This window comes from Varroa destructor, unplaced genomic scaffold (assembly GCF_002443255.2).
Source record: "Varroa destructor unplaced genomic scaffold, Vdes_3.0 BEIS01000004.1, whole genome shotgun sequence".
NCBI lineage: Eukaryota > Metazoa > Arthropoda > Arachnida > Mesostigmata > Varroidae > Varroa > Varroa destructor.
In genome coordinates, this window is record NW_019211457.1 from 51,161,397 (window position 1) to 51,188,559 (window position 27,163).

At 39.2% G+C, this 27,163-nt stretch overlaps 1 protein-coding gene and 1 long non-coding RNA gene across 29 annotated transcripts in view; one reads left to right on the top strand and one right to left on the bottom strand.

Moving 5' to 3' along the window:
* Positions 1–6,011: 6,011 nt before the first annotated feature.
* Positions 6,012–9,903, bottom strand: LOC111250215 (glutathione S-transferase 2-like). The gene is made up of 2 exons (XM_022805098.2): positions 9,310–9,903; positions 6,012–7,567 (listed from the first exon to the last, which is right to left on the bottom strand). The coding sequence occupies exons 1-2, from the start codon at positions 9,789–9,791 to the stop codon at positions 7,504–7,506; spliced, it is 546 nt and encodes a 181-aa protein (XP_022660833.1). The 5' UTR covers positions 9,792–9,903; the 3' UTR covers positions 6,012–7,503.
* A 133-nt stretch (positions 9,904–10,036) lies between these two features.
* Positions 10,037–27,163, top strand: part of LOC111250220 (uncharacterized) — a 33,984-nt gene continuing 16,857 nt past the window's right edge. For 5 of the 28 annotated variants that reach the window (XR_015326372.1, XR_015326374.1, XR_015326373.1 and 2 more), the window contains exons 1-3: positions 10,617–12,490; positions 16,043–21,971; positions 22,313–22,363. This is a non-coding gene — a long non-coding RNA (uncharacterized LOC111250220). The other 23 variants (XR_015326357.1, XR_015326362.1, XR_015326355.1 and 20 more) reach the window with 23 other exon arrangements.

Here is a 27,163-nt window from a genome sequence, read left to right on the forward strand (position 1 = left end):
ATATATACTTCTTTCTTTTCTCTGGTAAGAAAAATAGGCACCGAAAAAGCCAAGGTTGGCTAGACATGTGTCCATTCCTATCGTAATAGCGAGCGGGAAGTGATAGATATAAGACTATTAGAGACATTTTACTACGTCTGACAGCTTTAGTAGGCGTCTAGTTATTCCTTTCTTTTGAAAACGTCATCTACGATTTGACACATCTTGTCCCGATTTTGTCTAAAGTCGAACGTCACAGAGCCCATTGGTACACAGTGGGAACGCTCCCCAATATCTGCTTCACTTACCTCCTATTGTCCTCCAAAGCTACGGTCTGACTTATCTATGCGAAATTGACAGTCCCCAAAAAATCCGTGCCTTTCGTCCGTGCCTTCTCGTTACCCATTTACTGATAGCCCTTGTCGGTTTCCTTGTGATGCTTTGGTGTCCCTTAAACCTGCTGCCAACCCTCTTACCATTTTGAAGCGTTTCTTTGCTGAATTCGTTTCTCTTTAACCTTCTGTTTAATATCGTATGAGACCCATCTAGCAGTAACCAATATTGTAACAGTTCTCTCTACCAGTGATGCTTCTCTCCGTGTCAATGCTTTATACAGTGCTGTTGGGTTGGTTCACTATAGGCACTAATATACTTAGGGTAGGGCCTATATGAAGAGTACGTCCATTTTAGCTAGCAAAACTTTAGCTAGCATGTTAATTATATTAATGGCATAGCGTATCCGACACATGTTCCACAACATAGCATATTATCGAGTATTGTGCCCAGCTACTCAATGGTTCTATTTGGTACAACCCTATGGCAATGTAGGTTAATGCCCATGTTACCCACCTTTTTTTTATCCACTAACAGTTTCCAACTCCGCCCTTATTAACGTGTGCTCATTGATCCAAGTATCGAGTATGTACCAGATATCATTCATATTGGATTCAGGTTCACTTCTTGTTTCCACCTACCATTACCTCGACTGCAAGGTCGTCAGCAAACGCCAGAAGCTTAACCAAGTCTAGATAGTCGTGTAGCAGGATGTCATCGTGTCTCACATTTCAGAGGACGTGGCTCACCACCGAGTCCTGAAGCGCTCCCTTAAACATACGATACCTGGTTCTTCCATGCGCTATATACCTGTCATTTAAGCAACTTGCGACAACCCTACTCAGATAAGGCTCGACTTGCCTACCTTCAAGGTTTTCCGTGATGGACCTCCATAATACTATGTTGAACGCACTTCTGATGTTCAATGCCATTAACACGCACTCTCCTTTTTTACCTTGTTTTCTCTATCTCGCCCTTTGCCGCTTTGAGTACGGCCGTGGCAGCATCGCTGGTCGATGCTCCTTTATAGGCCAAACTGGTTACTTGGAATAAGTTATTTAGTATTGTTTCCTTTGGTCAATCTATTGGCAACAATCTTTTCTGTGATTTTATCGACCACATGTAATAAACAGACCAGCCCACAGACAGTTTGAACTTGAGCTTCACGGCTCAAGTACGAGACGTAAGATACGAAATTACAAATTGTTGGGTTGTTTTTGTCTTTAGTAAATTTATTCATCAATGTAAAATTAATTTCCACTGGTTATAACCCTGTCGTCCAGATCTCATAACTTAAGCAAACAGCTTTATATTCCGCCTGAATAATAATTTCTTTAAATTTAATTGCCCTAGTTTATTTCCCGAATTATCGTTTCAACAATCTATGCCACGAATTATCGCCAGTTAGAGCGATCTGGGCACTTCTATCGCTGGAGTGAAGGGGCTTTGATGTTACCTTCGCTGCAAATTCGCTATTTCGTTTGGGAATAGAGTTAACGCTAGTCCACTTGTCTTAGCTACGCCATAAGTTTGGCGCCATACATACATCGTTATAGAATGCATTAGAAAGTTCCATCTAGTGCTTAGTCCTGTGCCTACTAATAGGTTTTCATAGGTTGCTTTAGCCCATCGAGAGCCTAGTCCAGTCATGGTGCTGATATGAAGATATTTTCCTAATTACTAGTCTTCTCAATCCGATACGTAACTCGTATTTACTTACAATTTCTGGGTTCCAGCAGTATTTGGGGACATTTTAAGTCTTTCTACATTTTTCCGCTAAATATATTTAACATTGCTGTCATTTTTCTTATTACTGAATCTCGTTGCGTCCAGCTAATTCATCCTATGATTTTATACAGTTTATCCAGATCGGGACAGAAAATTGACTTACTCCTCTCAGCGCAGCGTTTCATGCTGTATATATAGGCTGATAGAAATAATATGATTCTCGATACGTTCTCAAGATCAGCTTGACCGCCTAACCAACTATATAATTTATGATAGTGTTGAAAATAAGCGTGAACTTTTTCCCAGTCTTTCAAAGCGTTCCTGCTCGGCGAGATCTGCTTCAAGTTACCACTAAGAGGATACAACATTTGCGGAATATAACATTTGGAAATCCTTTTTATGCTTTTGTTTGGAAAATTGGCACAATATTGGTAGATCATTTCTTGACAGGAAAACCCTTCTGGGTCTTAGAGTTGTGCTGAACGGCAATGTCAAAAACCGATACAATAAATAAATAATAAACAATAAACCCAGATACTCTAAGCTACCAATGTTGCGTACTGAGGTGACCTTTACGGTCGTATAACTCAAGCATTACCGAAGGTCCGTGCTTGAGTAGTTATGCGTCATAGGAGTAGCAATATTAGAAGGTGCTTATCAATTGTGGGCATGATTATTCTTCATGCCCCTATATCTAGTATCATGTACAGGACTGATCGACAATAGCCATTTGCACTATTATATATTATAGACCACCACATGAATGCTGAACAATGAGTATGGTACAGATATAACGAGTTGTAACACGTTGTTTTTGTTGAAATTCCTTTTTGGATTTATACAGTAACTGACTAATTTCACACACCGTCGAGTTTGATCGAACAAAACATTTCAATGTGTTTTCTCATGTGTACGTCTCCTACCTTTGATCTCTACTGACGGTACATGTTGATAGCACTGTCTCAAGGGAAACATTTGAAAGCTGCTGTGGAAGGCAAGGCACCTAATGAGACGTATCGAGCAACGGTTATTCACCGTAGCACCTACGGAAGCACGAATTCAAATACCTGATTGCGTTTTCTTTCGTTGACGTAAATGATTCGAGATGTTCTACCTAGTTGATAAGAGCATCAACGTTATCCTTGCGACCATCGGTCGTTTTGCATTTAATTTCAATGGTTTTTAAACCAGACTGTAAAGAGATTTCAGAGAAGAGCAACGGACTTGTACAGCTATACTCATATATAAGAAAACGGTAAGAAATAACGACAACGATGGAGCGGAATATCGAAATTTGCAGTTGCCAATGTAGCTTAGACGATACAGGATGAAGTGGCTTTGTCCTTAAGAAAAATAGGACACAAAACTTGGGAGCGGGTTTGACAGAGCTACAAAAAACCGATTTGCAAGGATTTCTGAACTATGTCAGAAAGTAGCAGAGCTCACAGCTACTGCTCCTATAAGAACTCTTCAACGTTGTACCAAAATAGTGAGTAGTTTTAGCTGCCGTAAACCAGACAAAAAATACGCCTAAACTGTGCACAGGGGCATGCATGTTTCAAATGGGCTAAAATATTCCGAAATGGAACAGCTGAGGACCAAGATAGGGTTTGTTCTTCAAATGAATTCCATTTGGAGGCTTTTGGGCAGTACGGCTCAGCATCTCTGCAGGTATTCCGACGGAAGGTTTCACAAGTCCTAAGTAATTCAGCAGGTCGAACATTCGAGCAAAATAATGCTGTGGTGGGCCGTGATTTCCAACCATGGTGCAGAAGTTCTATATTTCAACAACGCTACTATGAAAAACGGCAACACAATGAGGTAATTCAGAGGAAAAATGTTGGCTCAGAGATGAAAGCTGGGAAAGAGATGAAAGAAAGGTTCGGGATGGGGCAAATACTAATTTCAATAAGTGCCTTTTCTTCCACTGCAGTTGAAAAATGTTTATTTGGCGACAGTGACGCCTGGCAACTTCCACATAAAAAAAAAAAACCTCTAGATCTCGTCTGCAAAATGCTCATGAACAACGGATATTCTTTAATAATTTACATTTATTTCGGAACTTGGTATAGAGCCATCTACAATTGTATTCGCAGAGTTAAGGTAGTGAGAGATCCTTCAGTTTTTACAACATCAGGCGTACATTTTTAATATATAACCAATAAAAGAGCAATAAAAAGCGCAAATATTGAAAACTTATTTGAGATCATAGATCCATCCAATGATCACCTTTTCCAGCTTGACCGCAAGTACTTACCAGCCCAGCGTGAAGGGCTCCTGCACCCTTCATCGTTCATAACGTAGATAGCACCAGAAGAATTCTGATGAATGAAACTCTCCATGGAGCTTCGCTGGGCTGCCGCGTATCCGATACGTTGGAGACGAACATTGCGATATCAGACTAGCGTTTCAATCTATTACACATATATACATACATCAACCTGCTCCAAATACTCTCGCAATCCGTTCTCTTGCTGCATACTGGATTAATAATGTTCCAAAAGATCATTCTTCGTCTTTTTATATATAGTACATTGTGTAAATTTATTCTACGATGTATGTGCTTCTGCTTTGGATTATAGTCGAAATATTTATAATGTAAAACATATTCAAAATTCAGAATATATTGCTTAAATAATTTTGAAGTATGCATATATACACAACATATAGACATGCAACTTAAGTAGAACTTAAGGCACCCGTCATTTTAATTTAATACTACCACAATTGTATTTAGAAAGAACTTGATTATATGGAATCATGTTACAAGTGATTCTATATAACCAAGTTATTTACGAAGCAACATAGGACTACCTATAACACTGACAACGCCTCTATGAAACGTAAGTTTGGAAATAAAAAAAGAGCTTACAGAAAATAAATGTCCACTCAAATCGAGCGCCTTTTACATATGTATGTGATAGGTAAAAAAAAAAAAAAAAGAGTATACCCCGAACCTCAGAAATTTGCATGCAGAAAAACGTGCATTCCCTTCTATCGAAAATTATCTGCTCGGCCTAAAGTCAGTTATCCTGGAAATAATAGAAATATCTATTGTCAGTTCATAGCGAAATAATTTTGCGTGAATGATCGCAGAAACGGATTTTTCATTTGCACTTCAAACAGAATTTTATATGACTAGATAGAAAGTATGCCATATATATAGTATGCTAAGTGTGATAGCTGGCGCATTCTTATTTTTTAGACAGTCATGTTGTTTGAAATAAAAGTATGTTTTTGTTTTGTTATGTTATATACATAAAAATTCGTATTCCGTAAGATAGCCTTACCATATGCCGCTGTATCTTACAGTTCCATGGAATTTACGGACATGCGCGGTAGCGCGTTGGAGAAATGTCGCGCCCTCCCAACCTCCTTTCCAAGACGGGTTCCCTCTTATTTGAACGAAAGGAACTGGCAGAAAAAGAATGCTGATTGTTACAAAGCCTGCTTCATTCAGTTTACTCGCCTTCATGTTTATACCTTGACAATGATGCATCTACATTGAGACAAGGATAATTTATTGTAAATAAAGAGCTGTTACGCGCTCATTTGAATCAAGGCTCAACAAAGGAGGTATTACTTGTACTGACAACCATTCCATAGCCACCTGCCCATGTTGCCCTGAACTACGATTACTGGCTAAATAGGGCTAGCGAAAGACTTTTCATTGCACGTGTCTAGATGACCAGCTAATGGTCCTGTTTATCGAAGTTAGCAGAGGAGCTAGAACTGCAATGGGCGATGTTTGTAAAGTTTATTCTTAGTCATTAGACACGGAATTATTAGACATAGCACGCGTAATGCGCTTAGCAGGCAAAGGCTTTCATAGCAAACACATGGCAACGGGTAGCTGAGATGCGCTAGTTCCCTTAGAAAATGACAAGCTATACATGACAGAAAATCGTTTCTATGAATAAATTTTGCGCAGCATTAGAAATAGCACTAAAATGTTAAGGACACCGGCAAAATAACTTTTAAAAAAACTATTAAACTTTTTTATTATACACATAATTAGTTTGAGATGTACAATATTCTACCTGACCTAGTGGGAAGTGGTGTAGGCACAAAACGTGACAGGCAGTTGGTGTTCCCAGGCAACATTGCAATTGTTGGTTCGGGTTAAGCTATCATTCACTAAGCACGTACAATTAGTGCTATACTGCACCCTTCGGTACCGCTGATCGTCCACACAGAACCGACTCATCTTGCCTCAACTACTGTGAAGTGTGCATTCTTTGCTTGTTAGCTTTCTTGATAATTCGTCTGCTTGTGCACTTTTCCATTGGTATTATACGCTTTTTCGACAACATACGTTTAATCCTGTTAGTTTTCTTTTCCTCTCTTTAGTCCCCCTTGCCGTCACCTCGTGTGACCACTGGCGCTACCGCCCCTATTACCAAAATCGAACGGAGAGACTGAGAGGCTAAGTGAGCAGCAGGCAAGACCATTCCACCAGAAAACGCATTTGAGGGTAAGCCGAAAGCTGCGAAAGCGCAGTACGCGCGCGTTTCTTACGGCCTTGTGCACACACTCGTACGCTGCTGCTACCCCTACCCCTAAGAGGCAGGTGCGCTTAGAGGTCCAGAGTAGAATGGTAGTGGGAAGAGGAGGCAAACTAGAAGCGAAGAGAGGAGAATTCCAGAAAGGCCGCATTTGGCCGTCGCTGATGGAGTTAGAAGATCAACGGCTTGGGTGGCGCCTGCTAGCGCTAGAGCTGCACATTTTCGAGCCCGTACCCCGATAAAAACGAACCCGAAAATAGCTGTTTGCTGAGCGAACGATACAATTGTTCAAGAATTACCCTCCCTGGAAATTCCTAGTGAACAACCTTTAGTGGATGCCAAATGGCGACCGATAATCTGGAATATGTCGATGGGAATTATACAACCGGTACCGTTTAGGTTGGTAACCCTGCGCAAGAGCACGGACATACGGTAACGTAAGCAGGGCATTGTTAGACAATTATTATACTAGTACCGTTGGCTTGTCATGAAGCCCATTTTAGATAACACCACAAGTATGGGTTTTAAAGCCATAGACAGCGAATCTATGGCAAAAAGATGTTGCTGTACGCACCGTAAAGAATCGATTTTATTCGGAAATTAAAATCAAAAAATCTTCGCGCTTTCTTTAATAAGACTTTACCTTTGGTACGAAATCCACCAATGTAAAATGGAAAACCCCTTCTTTAGGAAACCTAGCTTATATACTTAATAACCTGAAAGCTACTTAAAACAAGGATCGTTTGTCTCACAACTGAAATCATTGGACAAAAAAAATTATTAGATAAAGGTACCTCCAATCTAATTGATGTCCCATTTGCCTGGCAGCTAGGTAGGTATCCTATCCACTCGAAACAACGACCGTGTTAAACCTGCTGACTTGGTTTATTACGGACCCATGGCATTACAAACTCCCATCTGTAAATCAATTGTCTTATTAGTTAAAGCTCATAAAACCCTATTTGTGGGCATAATCAGCATCGACGTCAGCGTTTGATTGTGTGCAGAAGAACAAGCAAAACCTGAAAAGAGATAAAAATAAAGGCCAATTACTTGCCGCAAGTAACTAAGCCGTATTTAATTTCTTTATATTAATTGGCACAGAAAGCGCCTGAAAGCATTTAAAAACTACGTTGATAATGAATAACTAAATATGCTTATACGGTAAACTTAAACAATTTATTTTAATAGATTGAACGAGGTTCGAGTGTAGTTAATAATCGCCATATGGTCTAAAAATTTCAGTTATATCTATGTTGACAAGGCCAATATTTAGCTCGATTGTATTTGGGAAAGGGAGAGGTAGTATTTGGGAAACAATATGACTCTGCTTAGAACAGCCCAATTTTTATTAACGGATTTTTGACATACATCATGCGCGTTTTTTCCGTAGCATGAATTAAGCCTTCATATATGTCAACAAGAATTACCACTTGTCCTAGAGCTCGTGAAAACACGGAATGTATGTCTCCTTCACGAGAAGACTATTTAATAATCACTATTTTCCATATAGTACATCTATAATATTTATATTATTATTATATTTATATATATTTTATATAATATCTATAATAACTATAAGCTTACCGATATGCGCAAATCTAGAACAGAATAGAACACAACCACTACCCAAATACACTGGTGTATACTCATGAAAAATATTTATATTTGGAAGCATACGTATATTGTATATGTCAGTCGGTTGCCTCTATTTAAATATTTTTAATTTATTTCATGTTTGCTTTCGATAAAGATGTTTAATTTTAAACAACTGTATGCTTAGATAAATATTTCTTTTCTTTCTAGGACGACCCTAGGGAAAACATACACTAATATTCTAGCAATATATTCGACATGTATTTATGAAGCTCATCAAAATACTGTCTAGATAACGTTTTACTCTTCTCTTCATTCTTGGTTTACTAAGCGGCTTCGATCAACAGGCAACCTAAGTACGAGCTATCAGTTATGTTACAACCATCCGATGATTATTACCAGCAGGCTCGCTGATTAATTTTTTATTTTTAATCTTTAAGTCTGCACAAGTAATAGCACTCAGTGGCCTGCTTAGGTTCGCTCCGAAGAAACTGGTGACGAGCGAATATTAGTCATCGAATGCTTCACGTTCACGTTTAATTTTTACGACGTATTACTTTTTGTTGATACGAAAACCCATACACACCTTTTGGTACAAACGAAAATACCGTATATATATAATGAAAATATAAAGAAAAAAACGAAGAATTTCTGTCTATTCACAAGCTGCTTGGATACAAAGGACAAACTTTATTCACGAATTTGGATACAAAGACATACTTCATTCACCGAATATGACTTATATACATATGGATACAAGGACGTATGGATATATTCCGAGGTTTCAAATTGAAAAATCAAAAATGTGTTCATTTTCAGTATTTCTTCAGATAAGGATAGTTGAAAAATCAAATTGAAAAATCAAAAATGTGTTCATTTTCAGTATTTCTTCAGATAAGGATAGTTGAAAAATCAAATTGAAAAATCAAAAATGTGTTCATTTTCAGTATTTCTTCAGAACGGGCAAGGTATAGATCTAGATCCATACGAAGCCATATTGTTATTAAATGGCCATTTTAGATATCGGTCTGACGTCATATATGCCACGATGGGTGGCAGCGCTTCGAATCTCGCGGTATATGCTTTGAGATTATCCACCCCATGAAAAAGCGTTGGATCGAATACACTCAGCTGGAAGAAGATTTCATAACAAAGAAAATCAACGTACGTGAGTTTCTCGCCAGCCATCCACTTCCTGTCGCCTAGGAACGCTGAGAACTGCTTAAGCATACTTCTAAACTTCTCCGTCCTCTCGGGCTTCAATTCGCTACATTGTGGTTCGGGGGTGTACGAGAAACGAACAAACTCATTGCGAAGATCACAAAGCTGTTGTTCCGCTAACTCGCAACGAGTTATCTCCGTTTCGTTCGAACCGATAAGGTCGTACTTACGTCCAAGATAACGCATAATAGCATGTGTCTGAGTCAGCCTAACGTCACCATCGATTAGGTATGGCAAGTTTGGGAACGCTAAACCATAAGGGTTTTTTGCTTTCTCATCGAACCACTCTTTCTTCTCGTAGTCCGGCGCCGGACCAGTGTAGTATCGTTTATCCTCGAAATCAGCACCGACATAACTCAGCAGAAGCCGGCAAGGCTGGCCGAGGCCTCTAATCTCCCAGTATCCAAGAAGAATCTTCGGAGACCCCATTCTTTCGCCAACGATGCTACAGACCAAAGTTCCACGGCACACGCCTGACGGAATCGATTTACTGAAACGGAAACACTGGTGCGCGATAATGAATTGACGAGCGTTTATATACTGGTCGCGTTAAAACCTATTGTAAACGGACGAAAACAAAAATGGCGCCAGCTCAAATCTAGTACCTATTTATTATGATTTTCTATAATTTCCAGTAACTAATGCTATTTGTTACATCACTACAACTATATTCGAATTGGCACATCGAGTCAAGCATACCGTCTGCTAAAGAAGTAAAATCTTATAATAAATTTCTAGAGACTGGAGGCCATCAATAATTTAAATTAAAAAAAAAAAAACATCCACTTATGAGAGTCCAAATACGTTCTACCCCAATAACAAGACTGAGAATATGTTCTCAAATGTTAAGAACACCCTGAGGAACCTTTTTACAAATTGCAGAAACTATGACACCTTATTAGATTATAAGGTTTTGTGATCTTCGAAGCTGACAACAACGAAGAAAAATGCTGTTATCGATAAATGATGATGTTAGGCTAGAGTATATGGCTAGAATGGCGTTGTAGCCTGTGAATAACAACGAGTGAAAGCGGCCCGCGCGAGTGTCCAAGGTATTGATTGTTATGTTTGTCTCGTCGTGCGTCAAATGGCGGAATTGAGGCGCTAGTTAAGTTAGTAATAATCACTAATGATCATGTAGCATTGTAGGTAACGACGGACTGAAAAGCTTTTAGAAGCCACTAGTTTGTATTGCGCATTTATTTCAGTGTGGAAACTGGCTGTACAATTGTGCGGCGAAGTTACGGTCGGTATTTTCGATTTAAATATATTTAAAAAAAAAAAACTAGATTCTGGAAGATCTATACTTCGTAACACTGTAAACAGTGAAAAAAAAAATCCATCCTAGTTTAATAATTCAGTAGTATAAAATAATAGAACGCGTTATAATAGATATTTGGTGTTTAATCTGACACTTACGTCTGTCTACAGTTCTATGATATTGATACGATAGTAATATTTCCTAGAAATGCTTCACACTGAAGAAGTTCACACAATGGCCAATACATAAGACGTTTTTTTCAATGAAATTATTAAGCGATTTAGCGACGAGCACGAATAGCAATTGTTGGGCTGAGTCCACCGAACGAGAAAGTTTTACACAATGTAAAACTCATATTTAGCGCGTTTAAAACTGACAAAGGTCGACAAAAGAACGAGTTGAGAAGTTCCGTCTTCTCGCCGTTGCTTAATTTCTGGCATTATTGGCTACCATAAGGTGAGCATTTGCAGGAAAGGCTTACTACGTAGTAACCTACGACCATAGACATAAACACACTTGATGATCGCACGCTTTTATCGCCCAGAACGCCGTATGCGCGAAGTTTTTATCCCAAAAATCACTTAGTTTTAAGGTATTCACTTTACGCCAACGATTTACTTTTTCAAGCCTATGGTGAACCTGTTTTGATGCTGTCTTGCATGCCCCCTACTTTGGTCATCTTTAAAAATGTCTAATTACATTTTTCTAATTCTGCAACGATTATCATATGTTTATCCTTTTGGATCCTGACCCTTATAGCTAACATTGATGATCTTCTCCAGTTCCCAAAGACGGTGCTTCGCCTTGAAATTAACCACCCCAGGTTTTTGTCTGACAAAAAAGTTGCAAAGATTTTTTATTATTAAGTATTAAGGTGTTAGACATTACGTCAGAGATAGGGACAACAGTAAGTGTTCTGTTTTAAATGCAGTAATTCAGGCCCCTAATTCTCTCTGGCTCCGATTTACTGCAATTTAGATCGGCGACAATAACGCCAAAGCTCAGTTTATGATAATCGGGCGTTACGAGCGTCACGATATTGAAACGTACAACATAGGCTAGCTCTATAATAAGCCAATGCTATCAAATCGTTTATATCTAAATCGCAACTGGAACGTTAACGAAAGAAATCAGGGTTGTTTCGTAGATAATATCTGTAAAGTTGGAATAACGGTTTTGGAGTCTACGTTACAGATTAGATTACTCTGTCGGACCTATAAAAACTAAGCTTCTCCTGTGGTTTTGCCATTCACGACATTTTCTGGCAATTCTAAAGATGCAATAAATATAATTTTCTCATTTGAAATTTTTAGCAGTCTTTACAGACGACACGTACTAATAACGACACTTTCTTTATACGTTGAACTTTTTTTACGCAAAAAAACTTGTTTTTCATATTGTCCAAATTTACCACTGTAAAGTATCTATAAACAAAACCAGGATGCCGACGGGGCTTATCCATCGAGGACGACGGACCGCATACGTTTAGATGTAAAAGAGGCTTGTAGAAAAGAAAATCACTATCCGTGTATTTTAGTCTAAGCTATCCAACTGTGGTCGTCTGAGATCCCCGAAACCGTTTTAGGCATTCCGGTGAAGTTCTAAATACTTTCGAACCTGATTTTGCCCCACTCCGGTTTGGGAGTATACATTGAGTCAGTGAAAAAATCACGTAGATCAAAATACTATTGCCCGGCTCGATTGTAATTTCGAACTCGAGTTACTTAGCCCCCGATAACGTGTAATCGTGGCCGTTTGGATTAGGTTGATGTGTCGAAAAGATACAGCAGATCAAGGAAGTACATGTCGGATGGATTACTGGCTTTCTCGGAGAGCCGTTCTTTTTTTAATCGCAATCGGAAACAAGGTCAGTTTAGTACCGTTTATCTGAAGCACTTTCGGCGACGAATTATAATAGAAAGCGAATTGACTGGGTAGAATCATTAGAAGATTCGCTTTCTATTATAATATATATTAATAATAATATATTCAAAGATAATCTCAGCAGCTTGGAGTGACTCTTACAACTTAGTTACTGTTATAAAACTCATAGATATAATGAAGGAATCTAATTCTCCGATGAAAATTGTTTCTATAAATAAAACCTTACTCCGTAACCGTATCACTGTATCGTAGGTACTCTCTGTGGCAATGAGCGCATAGATCTTAGCCTTGATTTTAGGTTCCATTAGCTCTTATACTACTATGGGATTTTACGAAGGGTCAATTTGTCACTCAACTTAGCACGTAACTAATTCAACCACTGAATCTTATAATCATACCTAATACTTGTTCGTCCTATGTTCAAGCGAATGCACGTTTTAATAATAGAGTTTTGTATTTCAAAAGCCAGGGACAAAGGTAGGAAGTTATCTTAGAGCTTGAAAAAGTTTAACATCCCTTCCTTTCCGACCATTGTATTCTATGTGGATTATTTTGCGTTATTATACGAATACGTTGGAATTTGTGTTTACAGTTACAAAAAAAAACAAAAAAAAAAACACCTAGAGGCTTATCATAGGAACAGTCAAAATTCGATTAGCTTTTCCTAGGTTTACAAAGTTTTTTAATATTCAGTATTTCTTAAAACTGACACTATGAATTTCTTAAACATAACGCCGGAGTAATGCGGCTGTTTCAAAAAAAAAAAAACTTAGAAAGCTGCTTGCTCAGCACCAGCTATTTAAGGTCCTATAATTAAGCTCGACTAACGCCATTTCCTAATAACTGGTAGACGCTCAATACAAACGTCTCAATGTTCAACTAGGAAAAGGTCGGGTATTCATTTTTTACCAATGATGGTATTAGCTTAAAATGAATGTGGCATATGTTGTTGGTTGTGGAGACATCTGCGTAGGCTACTTTTCGTATGCATCCTTGCTGAATTGTGCCTCACTTTCGCTGTTGGACGACATGTCAGCTGCTACTCACAGAGAACGTCCCCGAAGGACTATCACACTATTTGTTTGACAAAAACTTATGTTAATAATTACATCAAATACGGCCCTTCAATTTGAATCTCTCAGGAAATAGGAGAGTAACTCTCGCTGTTAGTAATCAAATCAATGTATGAGTGTGTGCTGTGTAAATCAAAAAAAAAAAAAAATAAGGATATTATTAGTTAGATTTTTATCATCAAAAATTTCTTCAATGATAGGGAAAATATTTAGCCTTTGTATGTATTAGACGGATATTTTATAGTCGTTTCGTATATGAAATTTAAAATAATAAGCGTTAGTCAAAATGGTGAGCAAATGATCATCTGTAACATTCTCCACGAGGGTTATATAGACCGAAAGCGACAACGTATTAATTCCCGAGAGTCCTGGAAGACAATAAATATGATATCGGTATATGTCGATGTGTCTCTGAGGCCACCACGAAAACCTCTGGTAATCACCAACGTCCGCTAGGTTGCCCTAAGGTCGGTATCTTTGATGATTGCTCATTTCGTTCAATCAATATTAAAAAAAAAAAAATAATGAAACCATATGTATGCTAGACAGTGTTGAGGTCAGCTGGCCTGACCGGCGAAACAATACTGAAACAGCGTTGAAGTATCTTTTTTTTCTTCTATGCAAAAAATAATCGTTCAAGTTCATATATGCTATATTTAGAAAACAATTAATAAAACGCGTTTTGATTTTATGACATAAGAAATATTGTTGACGCATTTGATTAGCCTTAAACTTTTGTCATGTCTTTCATCATATTCACTAGACTTATTTCAATTAGGTTTAAAGTTTCTGTTTGTTAGTTAAGCTTTACAAATAATGGCATACCTTCAAGATGTCTTTATTTGTTAGCATGCCTGTTAGCGTGTCACACGAATACCGTTGTTGTCCATACGGTGGCGCAGGCTATTGACTTTGTAGTGCACGATCATACAGAATCCGACTGACGCTTGCACGTACAACATTGAATTTATGTTGTCCTGTTCGGTTAATGAAGCTGGTAAAGTCTTCTAACGTAAGAGTTATAAATCTACTTGCGCTTGCTTTATAACCAACAGCCTATATAACGTAAGCAATGTTCGTTGCAAATTTTAGTCATTGCTATAGTTCCAAGCTGTACGATAGAGAACTGTTTCATTGACCTCTTTTTAGAATTCAATTGTATTCTGGGGGCGGAGATTACGGCGCAACGTAATTCTACGGAATCTGAGGACGAGTGCCACGCTTATTTAGTTAATTCCGAATGAAGTCTGTGTGCCTTCTGCTGTAACAGTCAAGGTGAACTTTAGACTGTGAGTGATATGCTCACCGCTACCGTCGACGACTTCAACTATAGTTAACCTCTATGCCTTAGCGGGGTCGTACTGCACGTAATTAGTCACTGCGCGCCGCGCTGAGGTTCTAACTATAGAAGGTTGTTAGCAAATATTTGACCATTATAATTGTCTCAGTGAATAGCGCGAGCAGGAAATCTGTGGGCGAAAAACTCTACAACAGTTGCATGAACCTAACAGTGCACGCCGCGTGCTCAGTTCTATCATTAAAGCCGCTTCTACATTTCGATTTCAGCGCAGTAACGCCCAGGCTTTTTATAGGTTGAAAAAATAATCCCATTGAAATTGGTCGAACGTAGTAAACTAAAAAAATCTGTCTTTTTACGACATTTGTCGGTGCGTTAAGCCGCATGGTACGGAGGGATGTGAAAACGTTGTGTTGCGTTATGGTAGTTATGTACAATACTTACAAAACGACGACCGCTATTAGTTTGTCTTAATAACTTGAATTCGTATAAATATTATGGGTGGCCAAAACAACGATGATAAGTTGTTCTTTGTCTCAGTAAGTTTGAAAAATCCGAAAATCTTTGCGGTTTTAAGCAAGTTTAGTAATTTAATGATAACTGTACTTAATTGGAGGTTTGATGACCAAAGTTGATGAACAATCAGCCTCAAAGTAGCGTGAAAAAATATCCATGTTAATAGAGTTATTGGCTCTTGCGTATAAAAATACATATGTAGATTATTCTATGGGACACACCCAAAATGGTCTAGAAAGATTTCAGAAGCTATCGAAGCTGAAAAACAACGCTTCGTTCCTGAGCTGTACCTATGCGCTTGGTATTAAGTAGCGTTCTATCTAATATTTGTGTACACTTTAGGAAAACGCTAATGATATATCTCACTATACGTCGCACACAAGCATCGTCTTTTATCCTTAACAACTTAATTCGTTCGCGTTAAAATTGGAACGTAAATTAGAATATAGAATTGCTACTAATAACTTTTTATAGAAGCTGCCTCACAGTTGAAGTTTCGGTATTCCATGAATATTAAATTGTAGTCGAAAGAACTTGATGCGGCCACGCATTGAATTGTTAAGGCCGAAGCGTTTGGTAAGTGCTAAAATTTTAAATTGCAGGATAATTAGCCTTGTTTTGCTTCTAATACACCTGGCTAACCTTTCAGGGTCGCTTCGTTTTGTTTAAACCTACGATACTTCATTGCGAACAACTGAAAAATTGTGGCACGCCAAACGGGTCTAGGACTTGCAAGTACCGAATAGGATCTCTCAAGGCCTGTAATCTCGTTAGAGAAATGAAGTTTCTTAGGAACCTACGATTGAGTCGTCCTAAATTGAGCCGTCTTAGGATTATTATTGTTAGTGCCATCCAATAGCCTGGCAAGTGAGCTACGCCTGCGCCAGATAAAGAAGCTTAACAAAAATAATCTATAACATGGGCATTGGAGCAAGGCCTGGTACTTTCACTTGAGACATATATGGAAATTAACTTGTCTAGTGTAACATCTCTATTTGTAGGACACCTCGAGCTGAACTGTACAGCAAATTACTGCAGAGTAACAGAGCCGAGCTACCTGAGTATACAACTGCCACACACGACTGAATCTACATAGAAGGAAACATAAAAGGACAACTAATATGTAATGATTAAGGCGCTTTAAGGTCTGTAAGTTCGAGTCAGAGTTGCTATACGGATTGTTGAAGTATCAAGGAAGGACTACGGCGCATTTGCATTTATTATAGAAACGACGTTGGTATCTTGCCTTTGGTAGGCTGTTTTTGGCATCTGTATTTACCAGTATTCAGCTAGAAAAACAAAATAGCCGAAACAAAAAACGCGGCGTTACTAATATGTCTCGAAATATCTACTTATATATAATTATATTCAGTCAGTTAATATGTGCAATTGAAAAAAAAAAAAGCAAATCGGAACATATATATGGGAAACAACGACAACGAGAAAAGTGGCACGTCTTGTAGTCTTACCGTTATTTCTGTGAATGTATAAGAAATGTGTGCCAATGAATTATTAGGTCCATAGATTATTTATGCTTAGAGTTTCAAGATGCTCTTGCTGATCCTGGGTAAGTTCGTCACTCGGCTAAGCTCTACAGATTTGACATATAACAATTTTCAAAAATATGTATCCATCACACAATGCGTGCAAGGAGAAGCCACACACGTACCGTGCAAGTTGTTCCTTACTTGAAAACATTCATTCCTCCATTTTCTACCTTGTTCAGCCACCATCTCTAACTACGCCTTCAAAGATCAGGAGCTGGTTGCCGCAACATTTTAGCGTTCAACCTTTATTATTTTCACCAGCATAGGATACTACGTAGTGTATATCTGAAACGGCAGCGAGGAGATTTCTTATACCTTCTACATGGTGTAGTTTTTGTTAGCAGTATTGCCTATGGCTGTGGATTTTGAAACTGACTGTTTTTTAGTCATCATTTTGCTTTTGCGTTATCAAAAGAATAGTCAATTAAATACAGACACATCACATAGAAGACACACAGGCAATTCAAAGTGCGCTTACATAAACACTGAGGATATACAAGTTTTTTTAGCCGCCTTTCAGTAACGGGGCAGACTTGCTTTCTGTAAGAACAATCGTACCGTATTAATAGTCATTGATGTAGTCGTTTCTATTGGTTTTACCTCGACAGGCTTCGTTTCAGTGAAGATGCTTAAGTTTGTAAATTCTTTCTATTCGCAAAGGTGTAATATCGAAAGCCAGCATGAGTTCGTCGACGCTAGAATAGAGAAGCAGCTGAACAAACCCTTTTAAAACGTTTCGAGAAGGACTCTTATGATTTTTACATTATAGAACCTAGCATCTTTTTCAAAAATAGCTTTGTTAGCAACCTGGGGATTTCCATTGATACAGAGACACCACTTCTACTCTTCGGTGATGATTGTGTATGAAAAATCTGTTGTTGTGGAAACACATTGCTCTTCGTGAGATGCAGCTCTTCATCTTGAGCGGAAACGGTAAGCCAGTTTGCACTGATGACTTTTCTCAGGGCCTGGGAAAGTCGAAAGCTAACTTTTTGAGAAAGCCTCATCAAGTGAAAATGATATAATGTTGTCATTAAGTCTATCTCAATTGTTGGCTTGATTGATGACCGTCCTTCTTTTAAATGTGCCTCCGAATGTTTCTCGTTGAAGTTAAGTGGTGTACTGAAAGCAGACAGAAATTACTAATTCAACATTTCACAAGCGGTTCTCGAGCAATTTGAATAAAGACCGCGTCTTCTCCATACACAGCACAAAAGTCGTGGGTTGCTAAGCAGCATTTCAAGCTCCCTGAAAGGCATTATGCTGGAGAAGTCGAGATTGCTGTCTATTTGTCGAGATTTATCATGGTACATTCTTTATCTTCAAACAGAACCGATGACCACAGATTTGCTGCGAAAATTCGGGGCGTATTCGAGTCCATTATAATGCATTATATATCAGTCAATATTATAACGCAACGTTTCTCATTTAGATCTACGAAAAGAATCTGCAGCAGGTCTAAAGTTAAGATGCTCAACAGGCCAAAAATGTTCACTGTTATATGAATACACGCGTGCTGTAAACATAAGCCAAAGTTTGTCTTGTTTAATCCAAAGGCCTTCTTACGCAAATAAGCACAAACCTGACAAAGATAACACGCTACACATGGATTTTGAAAATTTAAGGCAAAAAGTAAATACGTCCTTCGTTTTTCATCAGTCCAGTTCCATTCCTTTTGCCAATGACCGTCGCCGGTGCCGGGACTCCTAGGCGAATATCCAATATTCTCTGGCCCAAACCATATTTAACTAGTAGCTAGAATTTGCAAAATGCTCTGCAGCTTTCTCTTTTTCTGAGAGTTTTCTGCGTGCTATTTTTCAGTATTATCATAAAAGAACGTTTTAGAACAACTTGGTTCTTGCTTGCAAACTATCTACACGAAGTTACCGTTTTTTGAATAACTAACACGTCTCGGTCTGGCGTGATTTATTCAGCAATGTACATTTGTTTAAATGCTAAAAAGGGCTGTTTTTTTTAGATTTAAAAATTCTTATTATACAACAACCAGCGACAGTTACTGCCGTTGACTCGATCTACTTCCTGTTCAGACGGCTTTCTTCAAAAAGAAAAAAGTCCCTAAGTAAATCACCTGTATTGTAGTTTTTTTTACATAAATTTGATCCAGAACACGATTTTGCCTCTGTTTAATTTCAGTTACAGCGTACGTGCGTTCGTTAATGCCCCCTTTTTTGATACCTTCTCGCCTGCCTCACGCTTCTTCTCCTCAGTCCTGATACATGGCTAGTAGTGTTATGTCCTTATGCCGAAGTCTTCTCACTCAGTTCAACGGTCAAACGCAACGTAACTGATGCACGCCCAAGCTATGGTTATACAGCTGGCATTTAAAGCATGGCTTTTGATCAGTGTATTTCTACTCCCAGTGTTGATAGCAAAATCTGGCAAAAACAAATGACACTGGCTATATTTGACATATCAGAAATCAACTGCCGTTTTTATCCTTTCATCGTGTGTATTTGGCATTAAACGGGGAACAATGACATGGTACCCTTTTAGTTTCACCGACTGCGAAACTGTAGTTGTTGTCTTCCATCCAGCCTCATTTGCTCTTGTTCACTGTTCGCTTTCCATATTGAAGCTTCATTAAAACATAAGATGAGAAGAAGCTAATCCCAAGCCGACATTTACGAAACGTCCACATAATTTGGGAGAAGAAGTAATGTTGTGGAAACATACGAAGCGGTGAGGATGTGGAAAAGTTGTCTTTATGCGCCACTAGAGTTGGAAATAAATCTGATGACAAGAATCGCAAAAACGGTAGTCCTGACTGGAATGGAAACTTATTCATAGAGACATTTTTCTCATAGACAACCACAGAATTCTCGTCTACAGGTTTTTCAACCGTTGCTAGTCCCCTGTTCCGTTCCGTTTCAAAAACACTCCACACCACGAAATAGGGCACACTGTCGTTATTATCGGCTAGTTCCATGGGCGGGGCAAGAGGCATTCAAAAGACTGGAGAAGATGGATGCTTGGGCATTTCAATTTAACATTGGAGATTCTATTCATCTTTCGATTACATTTTTCATAATTCCGCTCGATATGTTCGTATTATTTTGAATGAACCTATAGCTCTAGAAAAGAGCACCAAAATGGCAAACGAACCAGTTTTGCCTGGGAGTTTGTGCGGCCTTCAAGGCGGCACATTTTTCATTTTCCTGGCCCGCTTTTCGTCCTTTAGCTTTCTGCTTCCCGACAGGCCTCTCAGTGACCCTACCGCTATTGGCCGAATGTTCTGCTCCATTGCATCCTCGTAGAGCCATCAAAATTTTCTCAACGCTGCGTCTTCACAGTAGGACCGCGTACTGCAGAGTACTGACAATACCATTTTGTTAACTACCTTTAATCTACATTCGTTGTGTGTATTGGTAGCATAGAGTCATGGGTCACAGGACATGGTGTTGGGTTAATTTTAAGTTGACATGATTGAATGACGTTCGTTCGTTCGTTCGAGCTAGACTTTCATGGAGTGCATTATGTTTAGCCCCACAATGCAGTAAGCATCATGGTTAGTGTCCATGTATCTCTATTATGCCTTTCAAGTTCCGGAGCTGAAACAGACTTGAGAAGCAAAAACGGAAACATGCTTGTGACAATGAGCTTCTTGAGCAAGGAGTCTTAACCTCCTTAGTTGATGGAGGAAGCCATGTCAGCAACATCTGTAGAAGTACTCGACAATAAAAATCGATCCTCTGCCCAAACGTTACAGGGCCTTAGTAGGTAGTTTGGGTTGAAAAGTGTTCTTCCTGAAGTGGGCCTAGGACAGCTCATTATGCCAAAACAGGCTAAATACAGCAGCGCAGAACCTGTCTGACAAAAATGCGAATGAAGAAGCGACCAGCTCGACTCTGCGCCGAGCGTAAGAACTGTCGCATTCTCAGACAAGTAGGTGGCAAATCTTGCATTTAGATTTCGGCTGTTATCCTCGTAAAGTAATACGAAGCGCAGCGCACGAAGCAATTATCCAACAGACTCCAACAGGTCCAACAGACCACAGAGCTTGGATGGGAATTCCTGGCAGTTGATGTGTGGCCTCATTTTCCTCAATCGCTTCTCTTGTGGCTATGTGATCAGCATAGTGTATGCTAACAAATGAGGCACGAACAATTATCTAGGTACGAGCAACCAATATTGAGGCAATGATTTAGTTCACTAATGGCGAAACGCTTTAGTCTTTTGTATAAAAGGTTTCTACTTAGCTCTTCTCGTGCCAAGGAAATCTCATATATGTTATATTTAGATATGGCCGATGCTGTATTTTATTGATAAACCAAGTTTAGAACTATGTGTTCGCAGGGTCAAGTCCACAGAGGGCAAAAAAGTACCCTTTCGAGCATTTAGCTACATACATGTGAAAGCTCATATGAAATTAAGAACGGTTGCGCACCGCATGTTTGCACTGTATTCTAAGGAGCTACAATTATTGCAGCTTTAGGCTTGTTCCTTGCGGAAACATAAAAGTCGACCATTTGTTATAGTCTATTGACAGTTCGAGCATAGTATTCAGAGGTCCGACTGAATTGCCCGAACGGTCTTAGACTAAATGTGAAACTCTATTTCTGACCAATCATAGGCACAACTTCAGCCTCAACCCGAATGCGGTTAAAGATATTAGGATTCTCTAATTGCCTAACGCAGATTTACTAATAACCTATAATCATTGAGAAAAAATAATTACTAAAATTTTGCTTCTGCTGTTAACTTCTAAATTTAAAATTGAGTAGATAAAGCAAGGTGAAATCTTTGTGTGGTACAAATCTGTCAGAGCACAAAGTTTGTTGCGGTTTTGAAGCATGTTTACCTATTTATGCGTGGTTTGTAACATTGATCTGTCTCTTGTTGTATCTAGAGCGTGAAAGATTTGCATAAATAGGGAGCCACGGATGCTGACCTCTGAGTAAACATATATGCACACGAGGTACAAGACGATTTCACCAAAGGGCAGAGCAAAGTATTTGTTGGTTTCACTCCATGCATTGTTCCTAGGGCAACACTGCTGTACAGCACGGACAGGTTAGTCAATCACTACTCTTACGTCTCTCTCAATTACGTTGTCGAGCAGTAGAGTACTATATATGGTATATAAGACTGAAATAGCACGATTTGTTAAGTCTCAATGTTCTTAAATTGTGAACCCTAGTCCAGCAATAACCAGTACTTTAGAATACGCTTCGTGAAGCTTTTGCCAGACTTCTCCGGCATATACTCACGACCCATCTTGATTAACCCAGAATAAGTTTGTTCGAAACATGTACTTTATTTGTCTATCTAAGTATCTAAGCTTAAATATTATTCTTCATCGTAAATCTAACGAGAATAATCGAACAACTGTTTGAATTGTTAATATATTTCAGAGATTTACTACGGAAGCAGTTATTGCAGCTACTTCTGCTCAACCACGTCAGGTTCGAACTAGATCCCACGTTCTATTACGTCTAAGGCTTTTATAATGTGAAAGGTTCCATCGATGATAGGACCAACTAGTTTTTGAAACCAATGCAGATTCAATGAAAGCACAAAAAGTATGCAAAAAAAACAAATAAATATGCCAATCATATGAGTGCTCTTCTTCCTCTAGACGCAGTTTGAGTAATCAACTTTGACTGGTTAATATAACAACTAATGAGGTAAGATACCCTACAATCATTTATGACAAACTGTTCAGGGTCTCCCGGAGTGAAGAAAATAATTTCATAACATTTTATTGATTACTATTCATTCCGTCAACTTTTACAGATTTCGTAAAGTTATTGGAGTCTGAAGAATGCCAATACATTATGACAGGCTACAAGGGAAGAACATAAGTGTTAAAAAGTACACATCGTATGTGAGCTATTATGGCTTACGTGCAGTGGATTAGCTCAGCTTACATAGCATGAGTTATTAGAGGTTCAAACATCGTTTCTTTACTGACACAGCTGTTGAAGAATTGTGAATAAGACATGATGTTGTAACTTCGTCAATTATAGGGCGTGTAATTATAGAACAAAGTTGCAGGGTGCTCCTTGCAACAATAAAGCATGTTACACTTTTCTGAAGATGTTGAAACTATCGGAAAAGTTAGTCACCCCTGCCTCCATCTACAAAAATGAAGCCGCTTGCCCTAAGGCCATGTTGCAGTGTGTTCTGGGACAGCTGATAATTAGGGCTCTGGATTTCTTATGAGTGCGCTTCAGGGAAACTTGGGATGGATTAGTTTACATCCATAAATTTGAATATCTCATCACATCGCATAGCAGTTCTAGTCGTGAATCGTACTTCACATCTCTGTCGTTTTCCTATTTACATAGCCGCTTTCGAGTATTTCGAGCATCAGGCAAGCAAGCTCGTTTATGCAGAACCAGCTGGCCCGCCATTCACCCATAGATGATATACAAATTTCGTGTACGGGTGACACTTGCGTTTTTCGGGGGTACCGCTTGAAAGGGAATGAGTTAGAGGTAGCTGGAACTTCCGCAAGGTATCAAAGGTTAGAGAGGCGCGGGAGGATTTGCATGAGAAGTACTTTTACTTTCCATACTCCAGTCATCCGGCTAAAATATTAGAGCCAAAGGGTAAATAAAATCAGGTTTACGATTTTTTTTCTGTTTTTCGCGCGCTCTCCGTTGCTTCCTCAAGACTCCGATTTTGGATGTATACGTTTAGCCACATAGGCATATTGATGTGTATATTATGTGAATACATCGTACAATGGAGCCTAATTTCCGTTAAGCGTACAACGGTCATCAGTATGCAAACAGGGAATCTCGTGTCTAGTGTAAAATTACTTAATCATTCAGTCCACGCATGTATTTCATCAATGATAGTTACGTACCCAGCGCATTATCAGGTTATTATCGTCATTGGCTTACTGGTTCGTATGAGATGTTTTAAAACGGAATGATTCATAAAGGGTTGACGCTTACGTTTGTACTGAAACAATGACTGGCAGAAACAGCTCTTAACAGAGCATAATGCGCAATCATCTCAATGGCGAGGGGAGAAAGAGCGACTGAGGAACATTTTAACGATGCTGTTGAAAGCACAAAGCAGAAACGCACTATGGGAACTGGGATCGAGCCCAAAAACTAGTGGAATACCATTGCAATAATGGTTATATCTTGTGTTCATTTTTTACGTTGTTGAATAATCTATGAAAGAGCTTTGTTGATATATCCAATGTCCATTAGGTCACAACCACGAAAAAGATAATACGTCACACTTTAGGAGTTGCTATAAGCAAATTCGGAAATTTTAAACAAATTCTATAGTCTCACAGATAAAATTCTATGCCGACTAGTCTTTCATAACTAGATATGAGGAAGATGAAACGAAGTTATATTTACTAACATGCCCAGGATATTCAAGCAAGTTGTCACTGTCAAATTTGCCCACACAACTACAGAAACAGCAATTCTTCTTTTATCTATCTCTTACACTATAGATATAAAGTGTGTTTTTTAATGAGCGTCTCTTCTTCTTCTTGTCAATATGCAGCTCGGTCCTGTGCATTAAAAGTATCGAACTGTCATCCTGCAGGCTGGCTGCCTTCATCAATTTCTATTAATTGATACAGGCGTGTTGGTAGCGCATATCACCTCATCAACCCTCTACGGAAATGTGGCCTTGATTCGATGGAATGATGCTACCGTAGACTGCATCAACACACAGTGTTATCCATTCACACGTTCATCTATGGACATGGAATATATGCATAGAAGGCGAAGGAAATTTCCAGCATCAGGCACGCGTCATAATGCGCTTGGGCGTCGTACCACAATCTAGCAGAATACTGTCACTATTGCAGTATTGTAAACTTACACTAGTTACACGTATATATACATAGGACAGGGTTATATAGGCCAAGGGCTATTTGATTACGCGTGAAGAAGTCACTTATTCAACAACATTAAGGGAAAAGTGCTTTATTTCAAAGGGACTGTGACTCTAGCTGAAAAAGACCATATTTATAGTTCTGTCATTGCGCAGTTTCAAATGGGCCAAACACCGACATGTACACGAGTTGTATTTTATACGAGAAAGGAAAAGGAACGATAACAATAAGTACAGCGACCTCCACGCTCAAGGTTGCCGTCTGACGTCTGTATCACTATCGCGATCGTATATAATAAGTAACCACCCATGCTAAATTCTTGTCTATGATCCTGACTATCGGCAGTGTGGTCAGGCTTTGTCGGAATGATATGTCATGCTAATAGAATCAAAAAGAGATTACATATGGCATGTTGTTGACCACAACGACAAAAGGTATCATCAGCATAAAAGTACGACACTTCAGTTTTACTTGACAAATACACTCATACACGGATTTCTTTTAAGCTCAATTGTATTCTGAGGCTGCTTGATTTTTTCTGGTTGATCTTTCTGTACAGTTGCCATCGACGGCCTTCTATTTCATATATGCTCGAAATTCCATAGTTTCACTCCGCTCTGGTCCTTAAGGATATAACTCAAATATAGTAATCTTTACTACAGCACACACAGAAGCAGTTTAGTGATCGTACTTGTTTAACAGTATCCACTCGTGTCAATCTACCTCAGTTTAACGCCTTAAATCGGAAGGCGCCCTGGCCAGTTCTCGAACTCTGCCGCGGCTGATTCAGCTGCCTCGAAGCATATGGAACAGCCACCATCATTAAAAGACTTCGAGAATAAGAGTCTTAGGAGGGTATTTGTCAGCAAACTTCAAAGAGACCGGTGGTGGTCTCTTTCCAGCAGCGCTAGAAAAGATAAAGCTGCGGTGGTGGAGAAGGACAACGACGACACGCAAGAAAGTTGAGGATACGCACATAAGACCGCTTTCGCTCATCCCTGCTGCTGTTACTGATGCTGCTGCTGTCTGCCCCATGGCGCGCGTGACCTTCGGACCTCGATGCCCAACGAAACGGAAGAAACTGGTGCCCGGTTTTAGAGAAACGGAAAAAAAGGCTCAATGTGCAGAAAGATATTACGCGAGCGTTATCCGTTTTTTTCTGTCTAAAGGCCTTCTTTGCCACAAGAAACTCAAATACCTTGGCCTCTAAGCTGTGACAGCTTGAATCTTTTCGGTCATTCTTTTCTCGCTTCGTTTTTTGTCTGGAGCGCCCAAATATTTGTGAGCTTGCGAGTTCATCCATTTGTTCGAGCGTCTGCCCATGCGTATGTGTGTGTATTCGCCTAAGACAATGGAAGAGTCGTCAGCTAGCACGTCCCATAGAAGCGAAAAGAAAGCGTTGAAGAAAGGGGAAAAACTGCCAAGCTCCTAGGAATGAGGCAGGAGTAATGCACATGGGGCCTATGGGGGACGGAAAGGAATTGCTTATGTATGCGATGGTTGTGAATGACCGACGTGGCAACCGGGAAAGGTAGTGCAACTCCTCGTGTGATCAGGTTAACGCTGATGCCTGATGATGTCCTGCGGGACCGAGAAAGCGAAATGAGGTGGTAACCATACGATAGGACACACCTGTCCATTCACACACACACACACACGCACACAAGCCCATACGCAGACCAGTCCACGCCGCTTTATGGGCAGGAGCTTGCACCTTCAAGTAACTGCTGCGATGGCGTCGCGGTATAAGCAACAACGGCAACTCGTAGGATTCTTTGCTTTTACAAAAAATTGTCTTCCGCGTTGTTCCCCTCATGAGTGACGTAAGCTTCAGCAGAAAGTAGTTAAAAGAGCCTACATTGTCCAAACAGACAGATCGTTCTGCAGCAGCGGGACTTCGTGTTCTCATCGCAGTAGCCCTTCTATCATCCGGCTCAAAAGCAAACGCTTTCGTGACGAGGTCTATAGTTGTTTTTAGCTCGGAAAATAACACTTGAAGAACCTTATCTGGAGAAAGGTACTTTAAAGACTTCAAATATACACACGGGGTCACGATGTTGGACTATATGTTATTAGGGACCAGTTCAAGTCAGCTTTCAAGTCAAAACTTACGTAAGAGCAAAACAAGCTTTAGAATAGGCCGCCACAAAAGATCCTTCGATGAAAAATAGCACGATCCTTATTGCAAAGGGCACGGAATTTTACGTATATATATATATATATATATATATATACATATATACATACGAAATATCGAAGTCATTGGTAAATGTACCTTGGCTATGACAAGTTAAATAAATTTATTTAGCGTTTACACGTTATGTAAACAAAAAGCGAGATCCAATGTTTGCATACTTCTATGGTAAGCATACAATGAGTATTACAGTCAAGA

Coding starts and splice junctions, on each gene's coding strand:
- LOC111250215 (XM_022805098.2), bottom strand. CDS start 9,791: ATGGGGTCTCCGAAGATTCTTCTTGGATACTGGGAGATTAGAGGCCTC. Junction 7,568..9,309: donor ATGGCTGGCGAGAAACTCAC/GTACGTTGATTT, acceptor ATCTCTTTTCAG/GTTTTGCTTGTTCTTCTGCA.